This window comes from Piliocolobus tephrosceles, chromosome 17, assembly GCF_002776525.5.
Source record: "Piliocolobus tephrosceles isolate RC106 chromosome 17, ASM277652v3, whole genome shotgun sequence".
Classification (NCBI taxonomy): Eukaryota; Metazoa; Chordata; class Mammalia; order Primates; family Cercopithecidae; genus Piliocolobus; species Piliocolobus tephrosceles.
This window is the reverse complement of record NC_045450.1, coordinates 4,540,402-4,567,121: the sequence shown is the minus strand read 5'-3', so window position 1 is coordinate 4,567,121 and position 26,720 is coordinate 4,540,402. Positions and strand designations below refer to the sequence as shown.

Genomic DNA, 26,720 nt, shown 5'->3' with positions numbered 1-26,720 from the left:
ACACCATTCTCCTGCCTCAGCCTCCTGAGTAGCTGGGACTACAGGCGCCCACCACCTCGCCCGGCTAGTTTTTTGTATTTTTTAGTAGAGACGGGGTTTCACCGTGTTAGCCAGGATGGTCTCGGTCTCCTGACCTCGTGATCCGCCCGTCTCGGCCTCCCAAAGTGCTGGGATTACAGGCTTGAGCCACCGCGCCCGGCCTGTTTTGTTTTGTTTTGTTTTTTGAGACGGAGTATCACTCTGTCACCCAGGCTGGAATGTACTGGCGCCATCTCAGCTCACCACAACCTCCGCCTCCTAGGTTCAAGTGATTCTCCTGCCTCAGCCTCCCAAGTAGCTGGGATTACAGGCATGTGCCACCACACTCGGCTAATTTTGTATTTTTAGTAGAGATGGGATTTCTCCATGTTGGTCAGGCTGGTTTCGAACTCCTGACCTCAAGTGATCTGCCCGCCTCAGCCTCCCAAAGTGCTGGGATTACAGGCGTAAACCACCGCATCCAGCCTATATACTATTTCATATAATGCAGTGTAAATTACTAATTCAATTTGTTTCACACCCAGCCAGTATGAGTGAATTCTTAGGGTCAAGATGCCAACTAAGAGTGATAGGAACTTAGTTAAATTTCCATACGCAAAATATACTGTTGCATCTAATGTAGTATAAAATACAAATTAGATTCCCACTCTCAGTTCCTACAGCACTTTCTTCACCCAGCAGAACTGTCTTCAAAATAATTGAAAGAATGCCCTGTAACATGAGAGACCTAAATGTCGCAGGGATGAGCCACTCTCCTCACTGTTCTGAGGGAAAATTGCTGGAAGGGGAGCTCTTGTGTATAGGTATATATGGTGACTGACACATTTGGAGGAAGAAAGCCTAGAGGTTTGCTTTTCCACATCCCACCCCCACCCACGGAATAGGGGGACTCAGGCAAGGCCCGGCCGCAGGCAGAGCCCAGCTCTCTGGCTAAGGAGGGCCGGGAGACGTTTGTGTCTGAATTAAGACTCTTCCACCTGGGTGACTGTGAGTGGCCACATGTCTTCACTGCACTTACCTGCTTGGTGCTTTTTTGTAGATTGCAATGGTGTGTCTTGATCTCACCCAGTAGACAGCTGGTTGAACAGAGTCAACCCAAGACTGTCCATTTTGTGTCTGCTCGATACAGGCAGACGGAAGGATTTTGTTTAAGGGCTCCATTTTGAGTGCTTAAGTGGTGGTTCTTTAGGTTCATGCTATTTCTAAAATTAGCCTTGTAGTTACCAAGCCCTGCCTGTGGGACAGGTGCAGATGACTTGTTTATTCACTTGTGGTTGTGCTGTGTCTGTTTTTTTCCTTTTGCTCTGCATTTCCTCTCCTGTCTGTGCTTCCTTCATCTTCTCTGCCAGGACATGCAGGAACAAGCTCTTGAGCAGCGATCTGCCTGGGAGGCAGTTCAGAGTCCCAACGAGATCACTGGACCAGTTGGGAGGCTGGGACTGTGTCCTCAGCATGGGCTCCATCACTCCCGTTTTTATTTTGCATCCAGTGGGGACTTTCTTACCAGCCCTCCTTGGTCAGGTGACCTCACGCTGAGTCTCCTGGCAGGGTCTCCTAGGCTAGCAGGACCTTGAGGTCATTACATTCCAACTTTACAGATCTAAACTTTCCGTTTGCCTGGAGTACCGGGAAGTGATCTGGCAGAACTGACTCATTTGACCAAACTCATGGGAGACCTACGTAAAGGCCATAAGGGGCTGATTTTGGAGAGGAGGCCACTAGCCAGTCCAGGCCTCTGGCTTGCTCTACAGTGCACTTTCTCCTGTATATGAAACTAGATTATGTAGTCTGAGGTGTGTTTCAGGATTGAGGAGGAGTATACTTTTTTTTTTGAGATGGAGTTTCACTCTTGTCGCCCAGGCTGGAGTGCAATGATGCGATCTCGGCTTACTGCAACCTGTGTCTCCTGGGTTCAAGTAATTCTCTTGCCTCAGCCTCCCAAGTAGCTGGGATTACTGGCATGCGCCACCACACCTGGCTAATTTTTGTATTTTTAGTAGAGATGGGGTTTCACCACATTGGCCAGGCTGGTCTCGAACTCCTGACCTCAGGTGATCTGCCTGCCTCAGCCTCCCAAAGTGCTAGGATTACAGGTGTGAGCCACTGTGGCCAGCCTTTTTTTTTTTTTTTTGAGACAGGGTTCCCCACTGTCATCCATGCTAGAGTGCAGCAGTGCAATCATGGCTCACTGCAGCCTCCACCTCCTGGGCTTCACTGTGCCTCCCTCTTCAGCCCCCTGCAAGTAGCTGGGATTATAGGTGTGAGCCACTGTGTCTGACTTATAATGAGCATTTTGAGGAAGGAATCATGTAAGGGTGCTGCCCACCATTAAAAAACTAGAAACTGCACATCAGTAGAAAGTCTCTGTATGTGTACGTACATATAAACAAACCCCCTAAACTCTATGTGTTAGTATGTGGTATGGCTGAGTGCAGTGGCTCATGCCTGTAATCCCAGCTTTTAGAGAGGCACAGGTGGGAGGATAGCTTGAGCTTAGGAGTTTGAGACTGCCTGGGCAATATAGCGAGACCCTGTTCTCCACAAAAAGGAAAAAACAGAGACAAAAAATATGTTATGTATGTAAATACATCTAAAGAAGAATGACACTGTGCTACTGCTTTTTGATTCACTCAGTGCTGTATCAAAACCATTTGTCTATGTCAATAAAAATCTATATCATTGGCCAGGTGTGGTGGCTCATGCTTGTAATCCCAGCAGTTTGGGAGGCCAAGGTGGGTGAAATCACCTGAGGTCAGGAATTCGACACCAACCTGGCCAACATGGTGAAAACACCATCTCTACTAAAATACAAAAACTAGCCAGGCGTGGTGGCGGGCCCCTGTAATCCTTGTTACTCGGGAAGCTGAGGCAGGAGAATTGCTTGAACCTGGGAAGCAGAGGTCACAGTGAGCTGAGACTGCACCATTGCATTCCAACCTGGGCAATAAGAGCAAGGCTCCATCTCAAAAAACAAAAACAAAAAAAACTATATTATTTTTTAGGGGCTGAGTACAGTTACATTATATAGATAATCACATGCGTGTAACTAGTTCCATTTTCTTGAACATCAAGATAGTGGTGCATATAAACATCTTTGCCTGTGAATCTGTGTTCACATGTCCGTTTACCTCTAGAACGAATACCCTGACGTGGAATTGAGTCAGTAAGAGAGTACAGGTAGAAAGGCTGTCCAGAAAAGTTGTACCGATCCACTATGCTGTGGCCCGGTGCTGTGGAGGGGTTGTCAGGTGAGAAGTGGTTTGCCAGGAGGTTTGACTAAAATTCAGCATGATATAAATTGCACAGTAATTGTCGTCATCATAGTTCCTAGAGGCCTTACTACTTTTAGGTTTAGAACCATTCTTCGAGTCTGACTTTGCTTCTGCTTAAGAGCAACAGTGTCACTGGGCGCGGTGGCTCACACCTGTAATCCCAGCACTTTGGGAGGCCGAGGCTGGTGGATCACGAGGTCAGGAGATCAAGACCAACCTGGCTAACACAGTGAAACCCCATCTGTACTAAAAACACAAAGAATTAGCTGGGCATGGTGGTGGGCACCTGTAGTCCCAGCTACTCAGGAGGCTGAGGCAGGAGAATGGCGTGAACCCAGGAGGCGGAGCTTGCAGTAAACTGAGATTGCGCCGCTGCTCTCTAGCCTGGGCGACAGTGCGAGACTCCATCTAAAAAAAAAAAGCAACAGTGTCTTCTTTTTTCTTGTGTACTTCCTCTCTCAGGTGGTGTGCCCTTCACCCATGGCCTCGCCCATGCCTCATCACAACTCTTGGTAAGGGGCTGCTCCTGCCGCCATATCACAGATGGAAAAAAAATCTGAGACTGGAGAGTCAGGTGGTAGGGCAGGGTGGTGGGCGTGGGGTCTGATGCCTGTGCCCCACTTGGTGCAAGATTCTGCCCCTGCAGCTCTGCCTGTGACACAGGGCTCTTGCTTCTGTTGGAGGGCACAGTGGTGTTTGGGGCCATGTGGTTGGGCTAATGTCTTTTTTGTCTTTTTTATTTTATTTTATTTTTATTTTTATTTTTATTTATCTTTTTTTTTTTTGAGACGGAGTCTCGCTCTGTTGCCCAGGCTGGAGTGCAGTGGTGCGATCTTGGCTCCCTGCAAGCTCCGACTCCTGGGGTCACGCCATTCTCCTGCCTCAGCCTACCGAGTAGCTGGGACTACAGGCGCCCGCCACCACGCCTGGCTAATTTTTTTTTGTTTTTAGTAGAGACAGGGCTTCACCATGCTAGCCAGGATGGCCTCAATCTCTTGACCTGTGATCTGCCTGCCTTGGCCTCCCAGAGTGCTAGGATTACAGGTGTGAGCCACCGTGCCCGGCTATTTTTTATATTTTGAGACAGAGTCTCGGACTGTTGCCCAGGCTGGAGTACAATGGCGTGATCTCGGCTCACTGCAACCTCCGCCTCCCTGGTTCAAGTAATTCTCCTGCCTCAGCCTCTCGAGTAGCTGGGATTATAGTCGCACGCCATCATGCCCAGCTAATTTTTGTATTTTGTATTTTTTTATTTTTTATTTTTTTTTTGAGACGGCGTCTCGCTCTGTCACCCAGGCTGGAGTGCAGTGGCCAGATCTCAGCTCACTGCAACCTCTGCCTCCCAGGTTCAGGCCATTCTCCTGCCTCAGCCTTCAGAGTAGCTGGGACTACAGGCGCCCGCCACCGCGCCCGGCTAGTTTTTTGTAATTTTTAGTAGAGATGGGGTTTCACCGTGTTAGCCAGGATGGTCTTGATCTCCTGACCTCGTGATCCGCCCGTCTCGGCCTCCCAAAGTGCTGGGATTACAGGCTTGAGCCACCGCGCCCAGCCAATTTTTGTATTTTTAGTACAGGCAGAGTTTCACCATGTTGGCCAGCCTGGCTTCGAACTTCTGACCTTGTGATCGGCCCACCTCTGCCTCCTAAAGTGCCATAATTATAGGCATGAGCCACCGTGCCTGGCCGGGCTGGTGTCTTATCTCTGCTGAGACTCATCATGGTCTAGGAGGAGCATGCAGGGTTGGGTGGGAAGAGAGCCAGCAGATGGGAAAACCAGATCTGTTTTCTGGTCCTTTCTGTGACTTAAGTTGAGCTTGTTTTGAAGTGTTGAGAATTCCCAAGGTATTAGATACACCCATGTTCAAGTGTAAAAATAAATAAATGGTTCAGAACCACCAGCGATGTTATCTGAGGGAGGGACTGTCTCTCGTCCTGCTTCCATAGGACAATGGGAAATGGGCCATGTCCAGGATTTCCCAGGCATGCCTTGCTAGAACTTGGCAGCCGAGGACAACGGTCCCAGAGAAGGGGATACATTGGCAACCTCACTGAGTCTTGGGAGGGCTCAGCCTCACTAGAGACTGCTCTGCAACTGAGTGGACCTTTGTGGAGGGCCGCCTCCTCCCTCCTCCTCACCCAGTGTTGGGAATAGGGTTCCTCTGGTCAGCTGCTGAAAGGCCACAGAGAATCTTTCTCTGGTTCCACATGGACTGGGGTGGCTGGAGTAGCCCCAGGTTTGGGTAGGGCATGGTGGAGAGGAGAGTGGAGAGGGTTTGGGGCCCAGGAGCAGTATCACAACAGAGGCTCCCTTTTGAGCACCTCCTCACTTGGAGCACTTCGTTTGTGTCCCTGTGCTGGGCACTTGCATCCAAACAGTGCATGCTCTATTGACGTTCACTGCACACCATCGTCCTCCTCAGCTCCTCCTTGAAATGAGCTGAGGTCATGCTGAAATGAGCACTGGGGTTGCAGAAGAATGTGCCCTCCCTCCAAGGCAACCAGCCGCTCTTCTCTTGGGGCCTGTTTTAACTACAGAAGCATCTGCTCCAGCCTTCCCGCCAGGGGGTATTCCCCATGCCTTGACTTCTGCACTGGCTGAGGCTGTGTCGTGTGACCTAAAGAAAGCCATGATCCTTTTGATCATGGATCCCTTGAAGAGAACTTGTGTTCCTTCAGGCTTAAGGAACTGTAGAGATATATTTTTGTGGTGGAGGGGGATGGAGTCTCACTCTGTCGCCCAGGCTAGAGTGCATTGGTGTGACGTAGCTCATTGTAGCCTAGAATCCCTGGGCTAGAACAGTCCTCCCACCTCAGCCTCCCAAGTAGCTGGGATCACAGGTTTCTATCACCATACCTAGCTATTTTTTTTTTTTAAGAGATGGGATCTTGCTATGTTGCCCAGGCTGGTCTTCAACTCCTAGCTTTAAGTAATCCTCCCACCTTGGCCTCTGAAGTGCTGGGATTACAGGTGTGAGCCCCTGCACCTGTCTATGCTATATATTTGTAATGACATTTGTTTTTCTTCCTTGTTAATACTTCACCTGAATTTAATATACCAATAATTAACCAAGAAAACAAGTTTTATTACTCACGTGGAAGATGTGGGAGGTGGTCAGTTTGTGCTGGTGTGGTGTCCCATGGCTGTCCTAGGCACTGGCCTCCATCCCAAGGCCCTCATGGTCAAGCACACCTACTGGAGCCATGGCATCCATCTTCCAGGCAGCCGATGGGAGGAGGGCAGGAAGGATGAAGTGCCTGGCTACGGGCTAAGTCGGCTTGCCTTGAATGCCTCCTTATGGTCTGGACACTTCTGCTTACAGCTCATCAGCCAGAGCACTGTCACTCTAAGAAAGCTTGGGGACCATCTTGGTTGATGGACTGCTGCCCTGAGTGGAAGTGGAGTTGTGTATTCAAGAATCGGGGAGAGAGTGGATTTGGGTGCAGCTGACAGTCTCCAGTCTGTACTTCATTAGGAAGAACGTTGCTGCTCCAGATCTTGTTATTCTGCCTTCTTCCTTTGCAGTGTGATGTGGAGGAACACAGCATAGCCCTGTATGGGTGGTGGTATCTGCGTAGTCATTCATGGAAGATGTCTCCAGCAATATAGCCTGGACATTTACATGTGGGGTTTCGTTCAGCCTCCCAAGAACCTCCTTTTCCACATGGGAAAACAGAGGCTCAGAGAGGTTGTGGAATTTGTCCAGGGCTGGAGGCCATCAGGGGCGAGGCAGGGTCCCAGGGAGACTTGTGCTCTCCCAATATTGTATAGACAGTCAAGAAAAGAAGGCCACTGTCTTTGTTCCCAAGTGCCACAGTGCAACAAGGCTGAATGGTGCTGGAGGTCTCCTGGGGAAGCCTAAAGCCTGAGGAGAAGGGCCTGGGACACTGCCCAGCTGACCTTGTCATCCTTGTCCTGGAGATCTGGGGTATTTGAGCTCTGAAACAACCCCTGTGGCCGGGTTGCTGTGAGGGCCCCAGGCTGCCATCTGGCCACCCTCCGGGGCACAGCCCTCCTTCCTTAGGCCTTGTGTACTCACTGTTCCCTCTGCTGTCCCCATCCCTCCCTTTGCCTGCTGGTCTCATTAACTCTTCCAGCACCTCCTCCCAGGCTTGTTTGAAGAGACGCTGTTAGAGCTCCAGAATGGTGATATTGCCGTCCTTTTACTGTATCCTGGACTTTCTTGACACCACTGGTCACAGGTGTAATTGTGTTTGTGGTTTTTTGGTGAGGGGGTGATTATTTAATGCTCGTCCTCCTTACTTGACTGCAAGCTTCTGGAAGGCAGGGACGTGTCTTTTGTTTTTTGAGATGGAGTCTCGCTCTGTCACCCAGGCTGGAATGCAGTGGCGCAATCTCGGCTCACTACAACCTCCGCCTCCTGGGTTCAAGTGATTCTCCTGCCTCAGCCTCCCAAGTAGCTGGGACTACAGGCACCCACCACCACGCCCAGCTAATTTTTGTGTTTTTAGTAGAAACGGGGTTTCACCATGTTGGGCAGGATGGTCTCGATCTCTTGACCTCGTGATCCATCCACCTCGGCCTCCCAAAGCACTGGGCTTACAGGTGTGAGCCACTGCGCCCAGCCAGGGACATGTCTTTAATCCCCAGCCTGTATCTGGCACGGAGGATGTGCTGAGTAACTGTCAGAAGGAATTCCAGAAAGAAGCACCATCCCCTGCCCTCCCCTCAGAGGGCCTCTGTTAACATGGTCACCTCACAGACCGTGCTTTAGCCCAGCCCTGGGGTGCTTGGGAGAACAGGCGGAACAGCTATGTGGTACTGCGCAGGGAGTCAGCAGCCATCCCTTGCAAGTAACAGTCCCCCCTTAAGGACCCTCACGCTGTATGGCCCCTTACAGCAGTTCAGGAAGTTTTTATATCTCTGCCTCACTTAATTCTCACACCGCCCTCCCAGGTGGGTTTGAACTAATCTGTCTGTGTGTTAGATGGAGATGTCACAGGATGGAAAGGCCTGGTGTGGGCCAAGCCTTCCTGGAAGGGTTGCCTTTGGGCCTGCACCCTTGGTGGGGATTCTGTGCTCTCTTCCCACTGTCTCGTCCCTGCTGGGTGCTGCCCCCGGACTGAGAGCATCTTCCCTGAGGCCCACGTCAGCTCCTGCTTGCTTCTGGCTCGCTTCTTACTTCGGCCTTTTCCTCCAGACCTGGTTTGGGCCTTGCCATTCTCTTTTCAGACTGAAGGAGCACACAGAGTGTTTGTCTTTTACCTCTGCTCTGCCCCTCATGGAGCAGTGGGCGCCTCCTTTGTTCAGCACATGGAAGCTGCAGGCGAGGCAGAAAACGGCCTTTCAGTTTTCCCAGCAGAGCAGAAAGCCGTTTCTGGCTGGGTGCCTGGGACCTGTCTCCTGGGGACAGAGGAGCCCCTCTGAGGCCAGCTGGCGTCCTGATGCCATGGCTGCCACGTGGGTAAGCACCTCCTGGGGATGCAGCGCCAAGCCAGCCCAGCCCTGAGAAATGTGGCTGGGCAGTAGCTGCTGCAGAGCCTCTGCCACCAGGGTCTAGGGGTGGAGCATCCTTCCAGGGGCATTACCAACCTTGGGCACGCCCAGGCAGGCCCCTGGCATTTCCACAGCCCACCAGGAGAGACGGCCCTTGGAGGACTGCTAGTGTCTCTGCCTTCCCAAAGGATTGTCTTGGGTTCCCATGGAGCAGGTGGCCCAGCTGAGCTGTGCTGTGAGGGAATGCTGCTGAGCTGAGCTCTTAGGGCAGGGTTTTGATTGCAAGTCCCTCCAGAATCCTGTAGCAGCATTCCCTTATAGTCATATTAGTGAACGTGCACCAGGATCCCTCGTTGGGGATCAGAAGCCACCCCATGGCAGAGGCGTAAGTACCTGTTGTTTTCTTCCCTGTTGGAAGTTGCCTAATAAAGCATAATAATAGCAGGTTCCGTTTATTTAGTGTCCTTGTGTGCTAGGCCCAGCGTTCCTGCTGCAGGCATTTCGCACACACTGTCTGTCTTCAGCCTCACTCCCACCCTGAGAGGTAGGCATGCTCATCTGTTTACAGAGAAAGAAACCGAGGGTCAGCTCACTCAGCTGGGAAGTGGTGGGTCTGGGGGGTCTGGGTTTGAACTAACCTGATGCAGCGCCCCCCGCCCTTTTTTTTTTTTAATATTGATGACGTCCTGCCATGTTGCCCAGGCTGGTTTTGAATTCCTGGGCTCAAGTAATCCTCCCGTCTCGGCCTCCCAGAGTGCTGGAATTACAGGCCTAAGCCACCATGCCTGGCCCAGAGCCCATGTTCTTGACTGCTTGCTTCATTTAAAGCCTTCCATGGGGTGGCAAGCACATCCCTGGGGTGGGGCCTTGCCGGAACAACAAACTTAGGACCTCCCCAGGAGCGACTCCAAGATTTGCAGGCCACTCTTGATCCCTCTGGCTGTGAAGCCCTGTCCCAACCCTGCACTTGGCTGATATCGCACCCCCTTAACTTCTAGTGGGGGTTCCTTTAGCACAGCAGTTCTTGAAATGTGATCTGCAGTCTTCTGGGGGTTTCTGAGACCACTCGACCACTCGGGGGGCTGAGGATCAGAACTGTTTTAATAGTAACATGGTCATGATTTGTTACCGTGCCTCTTTGGTTGTGATGGCTTTCACATTGATGGTGTAGGAGCGGTGGGGAAAGAAGCAGTGGGCCTGCACAGACTCAAGACCGGCACCACACTGTGCTGGTCTTGTTGTAACTGAGTCTTCACCACCACACACAGTACACACACACACACACACACACGCCAGTGTTGCATCAGACAAAGCAGTAAAAATCAGCTTTTTAAGTCCTGACCTATGAGTCCACATCTTTTTTTTTTTTTTGAGAAGGAGTGTCGCTTGTTGCCCAGGCTGGAGTGCAGTGGTGCAATCTTGGCTCACTGTAAGCTCTGCCTCCCGGGTTCACGCCATTCTCCTGCCTCAGCCTCCCGAGTAGCTGGGACTACAGGCGCCCACCACCACGCCCGGCTAATTTTTTGTATTTTTAGTGGAGACGGGGTTTCACGGTGTTAGCCAGAACAGTCTTGATCTCCTGACCTCGTGATCCGCCCGCCTTGGCCTCCCAAAGTGCTGGGATTACAGGCGTGAGCCATCGCACCCCGCCTAGTCCACATCTTTTTAAGATCCTGTGTGATGAAATGAGGCACACATGAAGTATGTCACATGGAGTTTGATGCTGTCATGAGGAAAAGCACATGTGGATTCATTTCAGGTGTGGGCTGAACTAGCTGCCTTTTTCATGGACTCCACCTTCACTTAACTGGCACACACTGTTGTTATTCAGATTTGGATATTTAGCATACACTTTCTTGAAAATGAGCAAGTGAAACAACTGACCTTTTATTTTTGTATATGTTGCTGTTTCTAAATTTGTTAGTGCTTTGTTGCCAGTGATGAAATTCAAGCTTTCAGATGATGATTAGCATAACAATATTTAGTGACTTTAATGATGACATTGGTAGCAACACCAGCAATGTGATTTTAAAAAATATATGTTGTTCAATGACATGTGTCAACATTGGTAGATCTGCATTACAGGAACCAGTATTTTCAGGTGACCCACACATGATGTTAAGAAATCATGTCTGTGTAAAAGACTCATTCCAAATGCAAAGTACACCAATGACTTCTAATGTAACACATTAGAAAAAAATCATTGTTAAGGATTCTAATTCCTGTGGCAAGTAACCCTTAAGAAACTACCATTTGTCGGCTGGGCGCGGTGGCTCACACCTGTAATCTCAGTACTTGGGAGGCTGAGGCAGGCGGACATGAGGTCAAGAGATCGAGACCATCCTGGCCAACATGGTGACCCTGTCTCTACTAAAAGTACAAAAATTAGCCGGGCGGCACACCTGTAGTCCCAGCTACTCAGAAGGCTGAGGCAGGAGAATCGCTTGAACCTGTGAGGCAGAGGTTGCAGTGAGCCAAGATTTCGCCACTGCGCTCCAGCCTGGCAACAGAGCGAGACTCTGTGTATAAAAAAAAAAAAAAAAAAAACCCTACCACTTATCAAGTCTTGATGTAGTATAAGTCCATTGTGCTTTTCTAACAGAATACCTGAGACTGGGTAATTTATAAAGAACAGGAATTTATCTCCTTACAGTTCTGGAGGCTGGTGTCTTAGTCTATTTGTGTTGCTATAAATTACCTGAGGCTGAGTAATTTATAAAGAAAAGAGTATTTGGCTCCTGGTTCTGCAGGCTTTACAGGATGGCACAGTGCCAACATCTCCTTCTGTTGAGGGCCTCAGGCCACTTCCATTCATGGCGGAAGGCACAGGGGAGTTTCTGTGTGCCGAGATCGCATGGCGAGAGAGCAGGTAAGAAAGGGAGGGGAAGCGCTAGGCCCTTTCTGACAACCAGCTGGGATGGAGGGACTAACAGAGTGAGAAGTCAGTCACTCCTTCCCCACCCCAGGGAGGGCATTTATCTATTTATGAGGAATCCACCTCCCATGTCCCAAACACCTCCCATTAAGCCCCACCATCAGTCACCCACAGTCACTAAAACTGTGGTGGCTGGGAAGTCCAGGATCAAGGCACTGCCAGCATCTGGCAAGGGCCTTCTTGCTGCGTCATCCCATGGTGGAAGGGCCACAGGGAGATGTACCCACAGAAGACTAACTAATCCTCTTATAAGGAATCCGCTCCCAAGATAATGATTTATAGCCAGTCTGTCAGAAGCGTAGGTAGGTTGCAAGCTAGGAATTGCAATTGACATCAGAAGTGGGGGGCAGTCTTGGGACTGAGCCCTCAACTTGTGGGATCTGACGCAGTAGCATCAGACTTGAGTGTGACTAGAAGACGTCCAGCTGGTGTCCGCTACAGAACTGACTGCTGGCTTGTTATTGAGGAGAAATCCCCACGTTTTGCCACAAAGTCTTTTCTGTTGATTGTTATGGGGTGAAAGCAGAGGAGAAACAGGTTTTTTCTCCACACCTTCACATGCCACAGAACCCAGAGGGTGTGGAGTTTATTTTTTACTTTGCAGAGGCCTCTGGTCTCCCAGAGGAGTGACTTACTGTTAAGTTTCTGACTGAGTTGTAAAGATTTTCAAACAGGCATCTATTTTGTTTGCAGTTTATAAATCCGATATTTAAAGCGAGAAGGCCAAGAAGCCTCTCTTGGATTTGTCAGGGCTGCTGGTTGATTTCAGTGGGCTCCCCAGACACCCCAAGTCTCCTCTTCCTCTTCTGTTGGGAACTGGGCAGATCCCCAGGTCTCCCAGCCCCTTCCCTCACCAGCACCTTCCCACAGCAGAGGTGCTAGGGCTGCATTTTCAGATCAGACATTTCCCATTTTGTAGCTTTGAACAGTACTTATTTTATTGGAAAACTATTTTGCTTCTGATCGTGTGATTGAAAGATTATTCTTGTAGTTTTTATTGCACCCTACACAACATGGTTTTGTGGGAATGCATGCTTGATTTTATATTGGAAGGCACTGGAAGAATGGGTGTTTAAATTCAGGAAATCTTCATGAGCTGTTTTCCAGATACCTCTCCTTGGTAGAGAAGGATCTGCCCCGCAGTCTCTGCTGGGGTTCAGGAAGGACGCCTGTGGATATGGAGGGGTGAGAGGGAGCAGTGAGTAGCAGGCGCGGCCCTGGGTGGGGAAGACACGGAGGAGCAACAGGGCCCTGCAGCCCCAGGTAAGGGGCAAAGAGAAGGTAGGCTCTTTGGCCAGCGAGCTGGAGTGGAAGCCAGCCCTGTGCAGGTCCAAACCCTTCCCTGTGGCCTGCATTGTCATTATCCAGGTTGGGTGGACACCAAGGGAGGGCTTTGCCCTGTGGGCTTGCACCCTGTCATCATGGGCAAGGCTGTATGTGGAATTCCAGAAATAGAATTTTTGAGCTCTAGGAGACCATAGGATTATATCTGTTGACTTTGATGAAAAGATGAGCCAGAGAAAGGCAACACTTGCATTCTCAGAGATGGGGGGTGTGTGCACGCGTGCATGTGTGTGCGCTCCCTGCAAGGGACCCAGGCTGGGATCTGCAGGTGGGTTTAAGTGACTCACCAAGCACAGTGCAGCTTACTTTCCTGGTCTGCTCAGAGCATCCCAGGGCCTGGACCATTCCCTCTGGTGAGCAAGACTCACCAGACTCACCAACTGCATACCACAGTGTTGGGCCACTTGGTGGACAGTGGTGCCACCTAGAGGCACCAGAGAGCATTTTCTGGGAGTCTGGGAGTTTGTAGCAGGGGCTGGCACCACCTATTCCACAACTCAACATATTGCAACAGTTTTCCAGATGCAGGTAAAGCCCCATCAAAGGCTGCCCTCTTCTCCCCTGCAGGAGGGCACCTGGCGGGCTAGGAGCAGCCTGGGCAAGGGACCCCAGGACCAGCTCCAAGAGGCACTGTTGCTACTCCCTGTTCTGTTCTTTTTTTTCTTTTTCTTTTTTTTTTTTTTGAGACAGGGTCTCGCACTGTTGCCCAGGCTGGAGGGCAGTGGCCTGATCATGGCTCACTATATCCTCTCCCTGAGTCTTGGGCTCAGGTGATCCTCCTACCTCAGCCTCCCCAGTAGCTGGGACTACAGGCATGCACTATCATGCCTAATTTAAAAATTTTTCTTTTTTAGAGACAAGAGTCTTGCCATGTTGACCAGGCTGGTTTCGAACTCTTGGCCTCAATCCATCTTCCAGCTTCAGTCTCTCAAAGTGCTGAGATTACAGGCATAAGCTGCTGCACCTGGTCACCACTCCCTGTTCTTAACCCTGTGCTATTGGAATTCACTTTGCAGACAGGAGGGTGGGAGAGTCATGCCGGGGTCCTAGACTTATGCCCCGCCCCATCCTTTTCTGGGCCTCCATGTCTTCTGTCGATAATAAGGCACCTCAGAAGAGTGAGTGTGTAATTTCTGAACACTTGGAAAGATGTTCTGTCTCCTGTCAAATGCATATAAAAATGTGTCATTTTAATATTAAAATTAATGATAACTGGCACTATAAATTGGCATCCTTTCAAAAAGGCATAACATGCTCATGTCCTTTGACCCAGTCATCTCACTCTGACAAGCCTAGCCTGAGGAAATAATCTAAGAAAAGGGAAAGAGCAGTAGACAGAGGTGTTCCCTTGTATTTCATGAAAACAGCAAGTAGGGCCTTGCCTAAATGCCTTAAACGGTTTGGTCAAGTATGCCCATTTTGTGGAATATTAATATCAATGGTCACGGAGTCTTGTAAGATGGAATATGTGTGACACAGCATTAAAAGGATTTACCAGCCTGGCCAATATGATGAAATCATGTCCCTACTTAAAAAACACAAAATCTCAGCTACTTGGGAGGCTGAGGCAAGAGAATCGCTGGAACCTGGGAGGCGGAGGTTGCAGTGAGCCAGGATCGCGCCACTGCACTCCAGCCTGGGTGACAGAGCAAGACTCTGTCTCAAAAAGAGAAAAAAATAAAAGGATTTTAAACTGTCAGGACGGCAAATGTATTTTTATATAGTATGGGCTGGGAGCAGTAGCTCCTACCTATAATCCCAACACTTTGGGAGGCCGAGGCAGGAGGATCGTTTGAGGCCAGGAGTTCGAGACCAGCCTGGGCAACGTAGTGAGACCCCCATCTCTACAAAACAAAACCAACAAATACGGGTGCCAGCGCATACAGACCAGCAGGGACATATGGAGATGGGCTGCAGCAGGGTGGTAGGACTAATTTTCTTTTCCCTCGTTTTTTTAAAAAAGTTTTATTGACATAATTTATGTACCATTCAATTCACCCATTTAAAGTATACAATTTATTGGTTTTTAGTTTATTCACAGAATTGTTCAATTATTGCTACAGTCGGTTTCAGAGCATCTTCATTACCCCAGAAGGAAATCCCGTGTTCCCCACTTCCCCCTCTGTCCCAGACCTAAACAGCTACTAATGTACTTTCTGTTTCTATGGGTTTGCCAACTGGGGACATTTCATATAAGTGAAATCATACATTATGTGGCCTTTTGTGTCTGGCTTCTCTCACCAAGCATGTTTTCAGGGTTCATGCTGTAGGGTGTCAGTGCTTCCTTCCTTTTTATAGCTGAATCGTCTTCCATTGTCTGGGCAGCCTACAGGTTTGTTTATCCACTCTTTGTTGATGGACATTTGGGTTGTTTCCACTTTTTGGCTATTATGAGTCATGCTGCTGTGAACATTTGTGTACAAACTTCTGTGTAGACAGGTTTTCATTTCTCTTGGGCAGATAACTAGGGGTGGAATTGCTGGGTCATCTGGTAACTCTAGATTTAACCTTTTGAGGAACTTCCAGACTGTTCCTCAAAAGGGGAACAGGGGGTGGCAGTTCCTCAAAAGGTTGGCAGGGGCTGTCCCCCACCAGCAGTGTATGAGGGTTCCCATTTCTCTACATAATGCCGATTACTGTCTTTTTAAATTTTAGCCATCCTAGTAGGTAGGAAATGGTCTCCTTGTGGTTTTGGCTTTCGTTTCCCTTATGAAAAGATGCTCAGTAGTTTTTCATGTGCTTTTGGCCATTTATTTGTCTTTTGAGAAGTCTTTGTTCAAATCCTTTGCCCATTTTAAAAACTGGGTTGTCTTTCTGTTATTTGAGTTCTTTGTATGTTCTTAATACAAGTCCTTTATCAGATCTATGAATTATAAAATGTGATGGTGTCCTTTGAAGCACAAGAGTTTTTCATTCTGATGACATCCAGTTGAAGTTTTCTTTCTTTTTGTTGCTTTGCTTTTGGTGTCATATCTAAGAAACCACTGCCTAATTGAAGGTCATAAAGATTGATGCCTGCATTTTCTTCTAAGAGCTTTTTGATCCCTGTCTTTCAGTTTTCAAACCGACATGGTACTTTATAGTTGAACCCAAGAGCTTGGACTTGGTTCCTCTGGCCCTGCCCCTGATTTGTTAAACTTCATATTCAAACTTATGTGCCCTCCATCCCCTGCAGGTGCTGGGCTCTCTGGGAAACACTCCTTTCCCTGTATCCTTTTGTTCCATTGAAACTGATGTTTGTCTCATTTTATTACTTTTAGCTAAGGTAACTGAACCCACTTCCCAAGTCCTTTATGATGTGAAGTAAGAGCAAAAGCTTCCTGGCTTTCTGAGCTGTGCTCAAGAGAGTTTGGTGATAGAAATGAGGGAAAAGATTTCACTTGACTCTTCTTCCTCCCCACCCCCGCCTCAGCAAACAAACCAGAAGAGCACAGGCCAGAGCACAGCTTGCCTGGCAGTCCTCATGCATGGGAGCTGAGGCCTGGTGGGAGGGGATACAGAGGGCCCAGCCGTGGCCCTTGGGTGCCAGCAGTCTTGGGAGAGGGAGGAAGCAGACCTGTGATGGGACCGGGGAATGGAGGGGTGGTCGGGTGCGTGGATGGCACAGAGTGACAGCCAGGGAGAAGCCTGATGTGGGAAGCGGCGGGGGGACTGCGTGGTTCGCGCAGGCCCCTGGGCCCAGCCCTGGCTTGGCGGCCCCTGCTGCCTGCTGAGGGCCCTGCCTTTCCTTCCCCTGAAACAGTTCCCGGAGCCCTGCCTGTTCCCTGTCCATCCAGGCCAGCAGCTGAAGGAGCCTCACCTGCCTCCCTTCTCTGAGTAGCACGGATTTGAGGTAAGAAATCCCCCAGAATCCCCATTCCCAGTCCAGCCTCTGGCAGAGATCAGTCCAGTGTCTCCTTGTCTGCCTTGGTGCCTGCTAAATGTTTGGGGAGGGGAGAGCTCGGTGCCAAACTGCTCTCATGTGGGGCACGTGTTGAGTTAGGCTCCCTGGGGCACTTTACCTCATTGGACCCTGCTTCCTGGGTTCTGTCCTTGCCCTTCAGCTTCCAAACAGGGAAGAGCAGGTGACTGCTGAGAGGTGAGGATGGTGGCTCTGGGCTAGGTGGCCCTGGGGAAGGTGGGGGATCCCCAGTGCCTGGAGGCAGCCCCTTCTGAAGATGGTCACACGCCTTGTGCAGTGTCTCGGCCACCCCCCAGGGCTGAAGGGGAAGCAACCTGGCTGGGAGCTTAGTTCATGCTTGGGATTTCCCTCCATGTCCAGGAGAAGCAGCGAAGATGTCCAACGAGCCACCCCCTCCTTATCCTGGGGGCCCCACAGCCCCACTTCTGGAGGAGAAGAGTGGAGCCCCGCCTACCCCAGGTAGGGGGTCACTGTTCTTGAGGCTCCCTGTTGCAGTCCCCTGCCCCCATGGCATGGTTGGGACTCTTAAGTGGTGATGCCCACTCCAGGGTCACCCCTGGGCCCCATCTGTGTCCCCAAACAGTGGCCTCTGGTCCAGCTCATTGTGCAGAGACTCCAGCTGAGTCTCTTTCTGCCTCTCTCTGTCCAGGCCGTTCCTCCCCAGCCGTGATGCAGCCCCCTCCAGGCATGCCGCTGCCCCCTGCGGACATTGGGCCCCCACCCTATGAGCCGCCGGGTCACCCAATGCCCCAGCCTGGCTTTATCCCCCCACACATGAGTGCAGATGGCGCCTACATGCCTCCGGGTGAGTGGGGAAGGGATCTGGGGGGAGCATGGGCTGCTCCTGGCTGCTGTCTGGCCTGCGCTGGCTGTCTTCAGTACAGGTGGGCATCTGTTGTAGGGCAGGGACTCCAACACACCCAACCAGTCCTGGCCTGGAGCTCAGGCTGTGTGTGGACAGGGACTATGGACGTGGGAAGGTGGGACTGCTGTTACTCAGGCTGCTTGGGCAGGGCTGGTCCTTGGCACAACAGGACCTGACATGGGTGGGGAGGGGCACCCTGTGTGCAGGACAGGGGTGGGTGACCTGCATAGCTTTCCCTCCCTTGGTCATGGGCTTGAGGCTGAGTGCCCTGTCCTTGCATGCTGGAGACAGGAGCAGAGGACCGGGTCGTGTGCCTGGCTCTCTGCCACAGCTGTCATGGTCCCCAAGGGGTGGGGACCAGGAAGGGCTGGGAGAATGTGGCCCCAGTTGACTTAGGGCCCCAGCTGTAAGGCCTCCCACTGGCCGGTTAGGAGGGCGGTAGGAAGTCTGAGGCCTAGCCTTGCACCATGGGCGCTGTGGACCCTGGGGCTTTGCGCCGATCTCTTTGTCTGGGGCAGGTGGCAGGCCAGTGACCTCTCGCCTCCATCTTCTGTGCCATTCCAGGTTTCTACCCTCCTCCAGGCCCTCATCCACCCATGGGCTACTACCCCCCAGGGCCCTACACACCAGGGCCCTACCCTGGCCCTGGGGGCCACACAGCCACAGTCCTGGTCCCTTCAGGAGCTGCCACGACGGTGACAGTGCTGCAGGGAGAGATCTTTGAGGGAGCGCCTGTGCAGACGGTGTGTCCCCACTGCCAACAGGCCATCACCACCAAGATCTCCTACGAGATTGGCTTGATGAATTTCGTGCTGGGTTTCTTCTGTTGCTTCATGGGGTAGGTGGTGTGGGCACTGGTAGGGTTGGGGCTGCACTAGGATCAACTGGCTGCCTCTGCCTCCTCCGCAGCAGGCCTCAGCCTGTTCTTCCCTGTCTCTGATTCAGATGTGATCTGGGCTGCTGCCTGATCCCCTGCCTCATCAATGACTTCAAGGATGTGACGCACACATGCCCCAGCTGCAAAGCCTACATCTACACGTACAAGCGCCTGTGCTAACGGAGCTGGGACTTGGGACTCCCCTGCCTGTCAGTCTGGCCCCCTGTGCTTTGCTCCCTGCACTCAGTGGTCACTTTCCCGCTCCCACTTGGGGATGGGAGCTGTGCCACCATCCCCTGAAAGTCCTGTCCTCCTCACCCTGCCCCACCCTGAGCAGCTGACTCTTCTGGCAAAAATTCTGTTGGGATTTAAGGCCAGGGGTCAGTGGGTGGCAGGGGGCTGGCACCGAACTTGTGTGTCGTTGGTCTGCTTGGTGTGTGCGATCAGGAAGATAAGCTGGGAGGGGTCTTCTGCTGGGGTCCTGATTCCTCTAGTTTCAAACAAGGTACAGGTTCAGTCCAGACTCTTTCCCCTGGGACCAAAAGCAGCCAGAGCAGGAGCCAGTTAGTTCCCCAGGCCTGTAGCCACAGTCGTTTCTGACCTGCTGGGCCGAGAATGGGTAAGTTATCTGCAGTCAGGTGGACCCAAGTAGGACAGGGTCACAAAGCCTGGGTTTCTGGGTACTTTGCGTCTCTGGGATGCTAGAGGTGGGGGCATGGTGGCTGGAAGTAAAACTGCCAACTCTGGCCCTCAGAACTCTCAGGTATGGAAACCCAGGATGTCTAATACCCTGTCCCAGTGCCCAAGAGCTGTCTGGTGTCAGGTAGAGTGGACACTGTACCTGGGTGAGTGATCAGACCCTGGTAGCTAAGAAGGAACTTCTTCCTTTGGGTCAGTGTGCAGACCCCCTTTCTGGCCATGCCTCTGTGAACCCTGTATTGCTGGGGCCCGAAGGAGCCCCTGAGCCTAGCCCCTTCCCGTCTGCCCCGTGTCCTCATTGCGTGTGGATGTGACCTCTGCTCGGTGGCTGGTGTGTCCCAACTGGGGCAAGAGATGGCAGAGGATCCCCCTTGTGGGTGTGCTTGGATGTGCAGAGCCCTCTCCATGAGTTTTCTTCCCTGTAAGTGCCGGGCCCTCGCCCCAGCTGACAGGCTGTTGCCGTACCTGCTCCTGCAGGCACACTGGGCTGGGGACGAGGAAGGAGCAGCCACAAGTGGTAGAACTGCCTGGGTGGACACCAGCCTTGCCCTGTCTTTATTTCCTGAATGGTTTGTGAACCTGCTCATCTGGACCGCTGTATCCTGCCACTGTCCTTCCTGGTCTCGCACTGCCACTGCATGGCCTCCTGTCACTGTGAATCGTGGCCCAGTCTCAGTTTGTAGTTTCTCATTAAATTGGCCCTTTCAGTTCCCCACCCTGGGCCTCTGCTCTCTTGCCTGGCTTCCTTCTTTTTTGAGGGTAAGAGGGTGGGGCTGCAGGCAGTCTACTGGCAGGGCAGGAGGCTGAGTCCTCAGAGTCTCACATCCTCAGTGCTGATGCCATGCCAACTGCCTGGGACAACACCAACATGTAAGGACCTAATTCAACCAAACCAGAGTCGGGTGTAGACCAGCCCTGGGAATTCCAGCTGTCACTGGGCCAGGGCACACGTTGGTCTCGGCAGTGGCTGTAAGGTCACCTTCCTTCCTCTGATGCTGGTTTCAACCATCTACATACCACAGCATCCATGCATGGGATCTGCAAGCTGGAGCCCTCCTACCCGCAGGCTTGAGCACAGCATCATCCAGCTCTGGGGAGGCGCCACCTTAAGCAAGACAGACTCGGCTGAGGCTGATAGGCTGAAGACTAACAGAGCGCAGTCTGCACACACAGGTTCTGGGCCAGCTTTGGCCCTGGCCATCTCTGCACTAACTCATCTGAATTATGAAGGTGGCAGGCTTGGTCAGTAGTTTAAAGAGTTTCCCTACCTTTTAACTCTTTTTGAAATAAAACTTTTAAAGATAGTAGATTCCTATTAATAAAACTATTTAAGTTCATGTTTCTATTTTAGACAATGACGTTTAAATACAAATATATGCTTTTTTAAAACCCATATATATATATATATATATATGAAAATTTTTTTAAAAACCTTTTAAGTAGGAAACCTCTAAGGTATTTCTAAGCTAAAAAATAACAGTGCTGGATACACTTTAAAGATACTTGCAAGATGGTTAGAGTGACTTTGCTTTGGAGACTAGGGGTGCTGGAGAGTAGACCAAGGGCAGGAGGTAGCTGCTGGGGGCCGTGATGGACGATGTCCACTCTCCACACAGACATAACATGCCCTTACTTCTGAGGGACTCTCTCTCCTATGGGGAGGTGGCTTGACCCAGCCGGTGCCAGGAGGCAGGGAAGGAGGCAGCTTGCAAAGCCCACTTTATTGAGTGTTGGAGCATTTACACAGGGCGGAGGAGGAGACAAGCTGGGCTGAGCAGACCTCACCCAAGGGGTTAGAGGGATTCTGGGTGAGAGGAATAAGCTCCCAAGGCCTCTGAGGCTTCCACCCACACCCACCCTCACCCCCAGGGTCCAAGAGAGGCCCAGAAGTAGTAGTACAGCAGCATCCAGCAAGGCCCCCTCCCACAGCCTGGGCTTACAGGCCACTCACCTCCAGCAGGGGAGAGAGCCACCCATGTACTACAAAAACAGGGACTACTGGAAGCAGTCTAGGGCCCAGAGGCGTGGGAGCCTGGAGTAGAGCTGGGTTGGGGGCCAGGCCTGCTGCACTGTGCTGACTGCTCCCAGGGTGACAGCCTGTGCCCAGTGCAGAATCTGGCCAGTGGAGAGGATGCTGTCAGGCAGAGGCTCTAGCATCTGGCTTTTATTGGTTGCCTTTCTTAAACCCAGCATTTTTTAAAAAGTCACCTGAGGTGGTAGTTTAGTCAGGGCTGGAGAAAGGGGTAGGCCAGTGGTCAGTCGGGAGGAGGGTACCGGCGTGGCATGATGGGTCCTTCACATGTAGTACCAGGCCAAGAGTCCAGCAGCTAGGGCCATGCCAGCGGCCAGGATGAACTGAAGGCTGGGTTTCCTCAGCACAGCCATGGCTGTTCGGAAGGGACAGCTGCTGCCCTCCAGGGCACCTGTGTGGCAGCATCAATAGGAGACATGGCATCAGTGGAGTCTGCTGCTACACCTGCCCCAGTAGGGGAGCTCAGGGGACACAGACCTACCTTTGTCTTGTTCACCAGCGTAGAAAGGGCATTTACGCATGTCTCCTTTCCCATCGTGTACAGGGAACCCATCCTCCAAGGTCTCTCTGGCCAGCGTGGAGCCGGCCTGGTCCAGTTCATTGAATATCTGCAGGAGCAGAGGATCGACTGAGCCATCTTTGGGCTGCCCACACTTTTTTTTTGTTTGTTTTTTTAAATGTCTTTTGAGATGAGGTGTCTGTTGCCCAGGCTGGAGTGCAGTGTTGTGAACATGGCTAATTCACTGCAGCCTCAAACTCCTAGGCTCAAGTGGTCCTCCCACCTTAGCCTCCTACATGTGTATACCACCATACCTGGCTAATTTTTACATTTTGGGGGGAGATGGTGTCTCACCTTGGTTGCCCAGGCTGCTCTTCAACTCCTGGGGTCAAGTAATCCCCCTTGCCTCAGCCTCCCAAAGTGCTGGGATTACAGGCATGGGCCACTCCGCCTGGCCACACTCTCCTTTTCGAGGACGCCCTCCGGATAGAGTGAGCTGGAGCATGTGAGCTTGCTCAGGTGTGCCAACTACACAGCAAGCAGCCCTGGTGGGCAGCAGCCGCACTGCCTGATGCTCCTCCCTCCCTAGCACGTGCTCTGGGGAGGTGTGGATGTTGGTACCCCAAGAAGGCTGCCAACTGCTAGGTCTCCCCTGGGAACTGAGCAGAGAGGCACCGCATGCCTGGCCTTCTCTGAGGTGGCTCTAGCCACTGAAACTACCACAGCACAGACAGGAGGGCACGACTACACCCCATTTCTAGTTGCTGGTTATTTTTTTATCAAGAAGCAATAGAAAACCTGAAATATGGGAGAATGAGGCTGTGGCAGGGCTGACCCATCCTGAGTGGCCCTGGGAGGCCTCACTAGAAGCTGACAGGATCTGGGGACAGAGTAAGCCTCCCCAGGTTCAGCCTCATCTACAGGCTACTTGTAAACAGAGCTTACTTACTCTCCTTGGTGGCACTGGATGTCTATTAACTTACAAAGCAGGGCTTTTCAGAGCAAAACTTAACTAAAAAGAAAATTATCCATTCTTCAAGACCAGCATCCTGTAGGGAGGAAGCAAGCCAGCTCCATTCTCCCAGACCCCTCCATGTGCTGGAGGACTCACCCTTCCCAAAACACTACCCACTGGCATCTATCACACCAGGCCTCCATGCTGGGAAACACCCACTGGGCCCACAAGCTCTGGTGGCCACCTTCCTCTCAGCACCCTGCAGCTCATCTGTCCTAATGCCATGTGTGCCCTCCTAGGCCACTCTGGATCTGCTACCACTGTCAAAGTTTCCCTCTTCAGCCCTGGCAGCTGGCAGCTCCCAATAGTACCTGCATGTTATACTCAAAAGCCTTGTTGGCCTCCTCCACGATCCTCTCTTTGGTCTTCATGTTCAGGTCCAGGGCGTTCATCCTGGCCCGATAGAGCTGCTTGAACTGCTGGGCATTGTCCACATTCTCAAACAGGTAGAACTGGGTCCCTTCCCCTGTGCTGGGGAGTTTCAGGGCTCGCTGGGCCACCTTCTTCAGCACCTGGCCCCCCGAGAGGTCCCCCATGTAGCGGGTGTACGCATGGGCCACCAGTAGCTCCGGCTCATTCTGCCCTATGTAGTGGATCCGCTCCACGTACTTTTTGGCAGCCTTGGGGCACTGCACCTGCTCCTCCCAGTTTTCACCAAAGAAATATTCCATGTCCTTGGTCAGCGCCTCCTTCCGGTGCAGCTCCATGGGGAAGTACAAGGGGGCAAAGGCTGGATGGTCCTTGTTGCGCTCCATTTCCTCCTCGAGGGCTGAGTATGTAAAGTAAAGTGCCGTGGTGGCCAGCTGTGGAGGTGACAGGAGGAGGCCAGCCATGCCTGAGCACACCACATCTGAGCAGCTGGATGCAGAGGCTCAAGTGACAACCCCCAACCCTGAAGACCCAATCCTATGGCCCATTTTTATGTAGTGAATTATTTAACACGCGAGGAATCTTGTGTTTCTTAAAGGAATGGCATGGCATGGTGAAGTCTTTGGAATACGCATACTTTTGCTTCCTTCACACCACTACGTTATTCTATCTAAGCCATGAGAACCTTTTTTTTTTTTGCAGGGGACAGAGTCTCGCTCTGTCAACCAGGCTGGAATACAGTGGAGCGATTTCGGCTCACTGCAACCTCCACCTCCCAGGTTCAAGTGATTCTCCCACCTCAGCCTCCCAAGTAGCTGGAAGTACAGGTGTGCGTCACTACACCTGGCTAATTTTTGTATTCTTAGTAGAGACAGGGTTTTACCATGTTGGCCAGGCTGGTGTCAAACTCCTGGCCTCAAGTGATCCACTTGCCTCGGCCTCCCAAAGTGCTGGGATTACAGACATGAGCCACTGTACCCAGCCGAGAGCCAGAGCTTAATGTCAAGAAGGAATGGAGTGTGGAGAAAAGCCCAGCTTTTCCCTCAGAGTGGCTCCAGGGGCACCTTTCTCATGGGACCAAGGCCTCCACCCCAACCCCATATGACAGTCTGGAACCCAACGTAGGGCACAAACCTTAAACAGCTCCTTCTTAATGTTGCCTTTCAAGAAGTCCTTGACAAACTGGGTGTTTTCTGCCCGGTCGTGTGCTTCCTTGGTCCCTTCCTTCAGGAGCTCCGAGAGGTCAGCCATTCTGTGGAGAGATGGGAGGTGTTTGTGTGTCAATTAGCCCTTCCCAGCTTCCCAGAAAGGACCATAGGAAGAAGACTGAGTCCAGACCCCAAGGTGACCACCTGTTGTACTAGAGGCCAGGGCTTCTCAGACACTTCACTCCAACACGAATAGCAGGAATTTGTTGGGGAACACAGGGCAAGCAGACATGACAGTCTGCTCCAAGGACTCAGGACACACAGGATGACTGTGGCCTGCTCCTTGAGAGTAGTACCCACGTCCATGTGTCTGTGTTGGGAACCACTCAAATGAGCAATGCGTTGCTTCTGTGGCCACCTAGTGGCCAAAGAGACACATCTATACTCCCATCAGTATTTGCTGGCTTCTAGGAACAGCCTGCCTTGGAACATGTCTCCTGGAATCCACACACCTCAGTAAGGCTGTGACCATGGGTATCCTCGGATGGCCCCACTGCCTTCCTTCCACCTTGGACCCCCAGCCTCATCAGGACTATATATGACTAGGACCAAGCACAGAAGGATGAAGAGACAACCGAGAGGCTGGGGCTGGGACCTTGGGTTTGTGCTGCTTAACGAAATTACACAGTGTAAAGGTGTGTGGATGGATGGACAAGGTAGAAAACGTGTGATCCTAAAGATGGTTTCACTTGGGCAAGGGCTTACATGTGTCCACACAATCCATCTATAAGAGTGAGAGAAATTTGGCCTTATCATGGTCTGGCCTCTGCTGGCTTTTTTAGGAGATTAGCTTGTTATCATCCATGTTCTGAGAATCGATTTATTATTAGCAATTATTTCAAAGGATAAATAACCAACTTGGCCAATGACTGGGCTATAAAGAGAGGCTAATGATGCAGAACAGGGCCTGGAAGCTCAGGTTTAGCATGAGCTGTCCCTATACAGAGTAAGGAAAGCCTGCCCTGCAGTCAGAGTTACTCAATTTTATGGGGTAAAGACTGAACAGAGCCAGCTTTGCCTCCATTTACCCTTTTTCAGCCCAGATGAGGAAACATGCAAGTTTTTAAGAAGAAAAAAGGATGACTACCATCAAATCCTATCAGCACTCCCAGGAGCACCTGCTCTGCCTCCTGGAATGAGAAAACAGACCAGTGGGGAGAATTCTAAGCAGCCGAAACTGTATGCGGTCCCTGCAGGGCCAAGCAGGCACCCAGGGGTCCAGAGCTCATGGCCCATGGCCACTCCCCAGTGCTGCCAGCAGACGAAACTGGGTGTGCTGAGCAGGACAGGTGCTGGGCCCACCTGACTCAGTGCAGCCAGCCCCCATCACTTACCTCATTTGGTTCTCCTTTTCTAAGGCCCCAGAGTTCTCTTTCTCTGATTCGTCTACCCCCTCTGAGGTTTCCACTTCCGCTGACATTGCTGCTGGGTGTGGTTCTTGCAGCTCTCACTCTGGTCCTGCAGAGACACAAGGAACTGGTGATGTGGCACCCACGGCAGTCACTTCCCCAAATACCTGCCGGTTCTACTTTCCTCGGAGCCAATGTAACCAAGGTGACACCCACACACCCCAGGATTGTTTTCTTTAAAATAAAGCTCTGCCATTACTGGGACCATAGTGGAATATGGAAAAAATCTGAATATGAACAATGTATTAGGTAATAGCATGGTATTGACATTAAGCTTGCTGGTTTTAAAAAATAATTGTACTGCGATTATGTAAGAGAATGTCTTTGTTCCTAAGAAATACACACTGGGGTATTCAGAAATAAAGGCACACTGCCTGCAACTCCCTGTCAGATGGTTCAGAAGACAGTGTGTGTGCATGTGCATATGCTGCAGGGTGGGGACACTGGCAAGTCAGAAAAGCAAACAAGGCAAAATCCTAGCAGTGCATCTGGGGAAAAGGTTCTTTGAGAGTTCTTTGTACTATTCTTACCATTTTTCTGTATGCTTAAAACTGTATCAAGACAGGGTGCAGTGGCTCATGCCTGTAATCCCAGCACTTTGGGAGGCCGAGGCAGACTGGAGTTCGAGACCAGCCTGGTCAACATGGTGAAACCCCGTCTCTACTAAAAATACAAAAAATAGCCGGGAATGGTGGTGCACACTTGTAATCCCAGCTACTTGGGAGGCTGAGGCAGGAGAATCTCTTGAGTCCAGGAGGCAGAGGTTGCAGTGAGCTGAGATTGTGCCATTGCACTCCAGCCT

General features: G+C 51.3%; 2 protein-coding genes across 5 annotated transcripts in view; one reads left to right on the top strand and one right to left on the bottom strand.

Moving 5' to 3' along the window:
- Positions 1-20,723, top strand: part of CDIP1 (cell death inducing p53 target 1) — a 29,876-nt gene extending 9,153 nt beyond the window's left edge. For both annotated transcript variants that reach the window (XM_023225785.2, XM_023225786.2), the window contains exons 2-6: positions 16,787-16,876; positions 17,306-17,404; positions 17,595-17,750; positions 18,375-18,648; positions 18,756-20,723. In XM_023225785.2, the coding sequence (XP_023081553.1) occupies positions 17,320-17,404; positions 17,595-17,750; positions 18,375-18,648; positions 18,756-18,867 (627 nt within the window). In that variant the 5' untranslated portion in view covers positions 16,787-16,876; positions 17,306-17,319 and the 3' untranslated portion in view covers positions 18,868-20,723. The remainder of the gene's footprint in view (positions 1-16,786; positions 16,877-17,305; positions 17,405-17,594; positions 17,751-18,374; positions 18,649-18,755) is intronic.
- Positions 20,724-21,089: 366 nt separating this feature from the next.
- The window catches only part of HMOX2 (heme oxygenase 2), a 37,216-nt gene continuing 31,585 nt past the window's right edge, over positions 21,090-26,720 (bottom strand). For all 3 annotated transcript variants that reach the window (XM_023225783.1, XM_023225782.2, XM_023225784.1), the window contains exons 2-6: positions 25,844-25,967; positions 24,436-24,553; positions 23,244-23,735; positions 21,900-22,026; positions 21,090-21,809 (exon numbers count right to left, since the gene is read on the bottom strand). In XM_023225783.1, the coding sequence (XP_023081551.1) occupies positions 21,682-21,809; positions 21,900-22,026; positions 23,244-23,735; positions 24,436-24,553; positions 25,844-25,929 (951 nt within the window). In that variant the 5' untranslated portion in view covers positions 25,930-25,967 and the 3' untranslated portion in view covers positions 21,090-21,681. The remainder of the gene's footprint in view (positions 21,810-21,899; positions 22,027-23,243; positions 23,736-24,435; positions 24,554-25,843; positions 25,968-26,720) is intronic.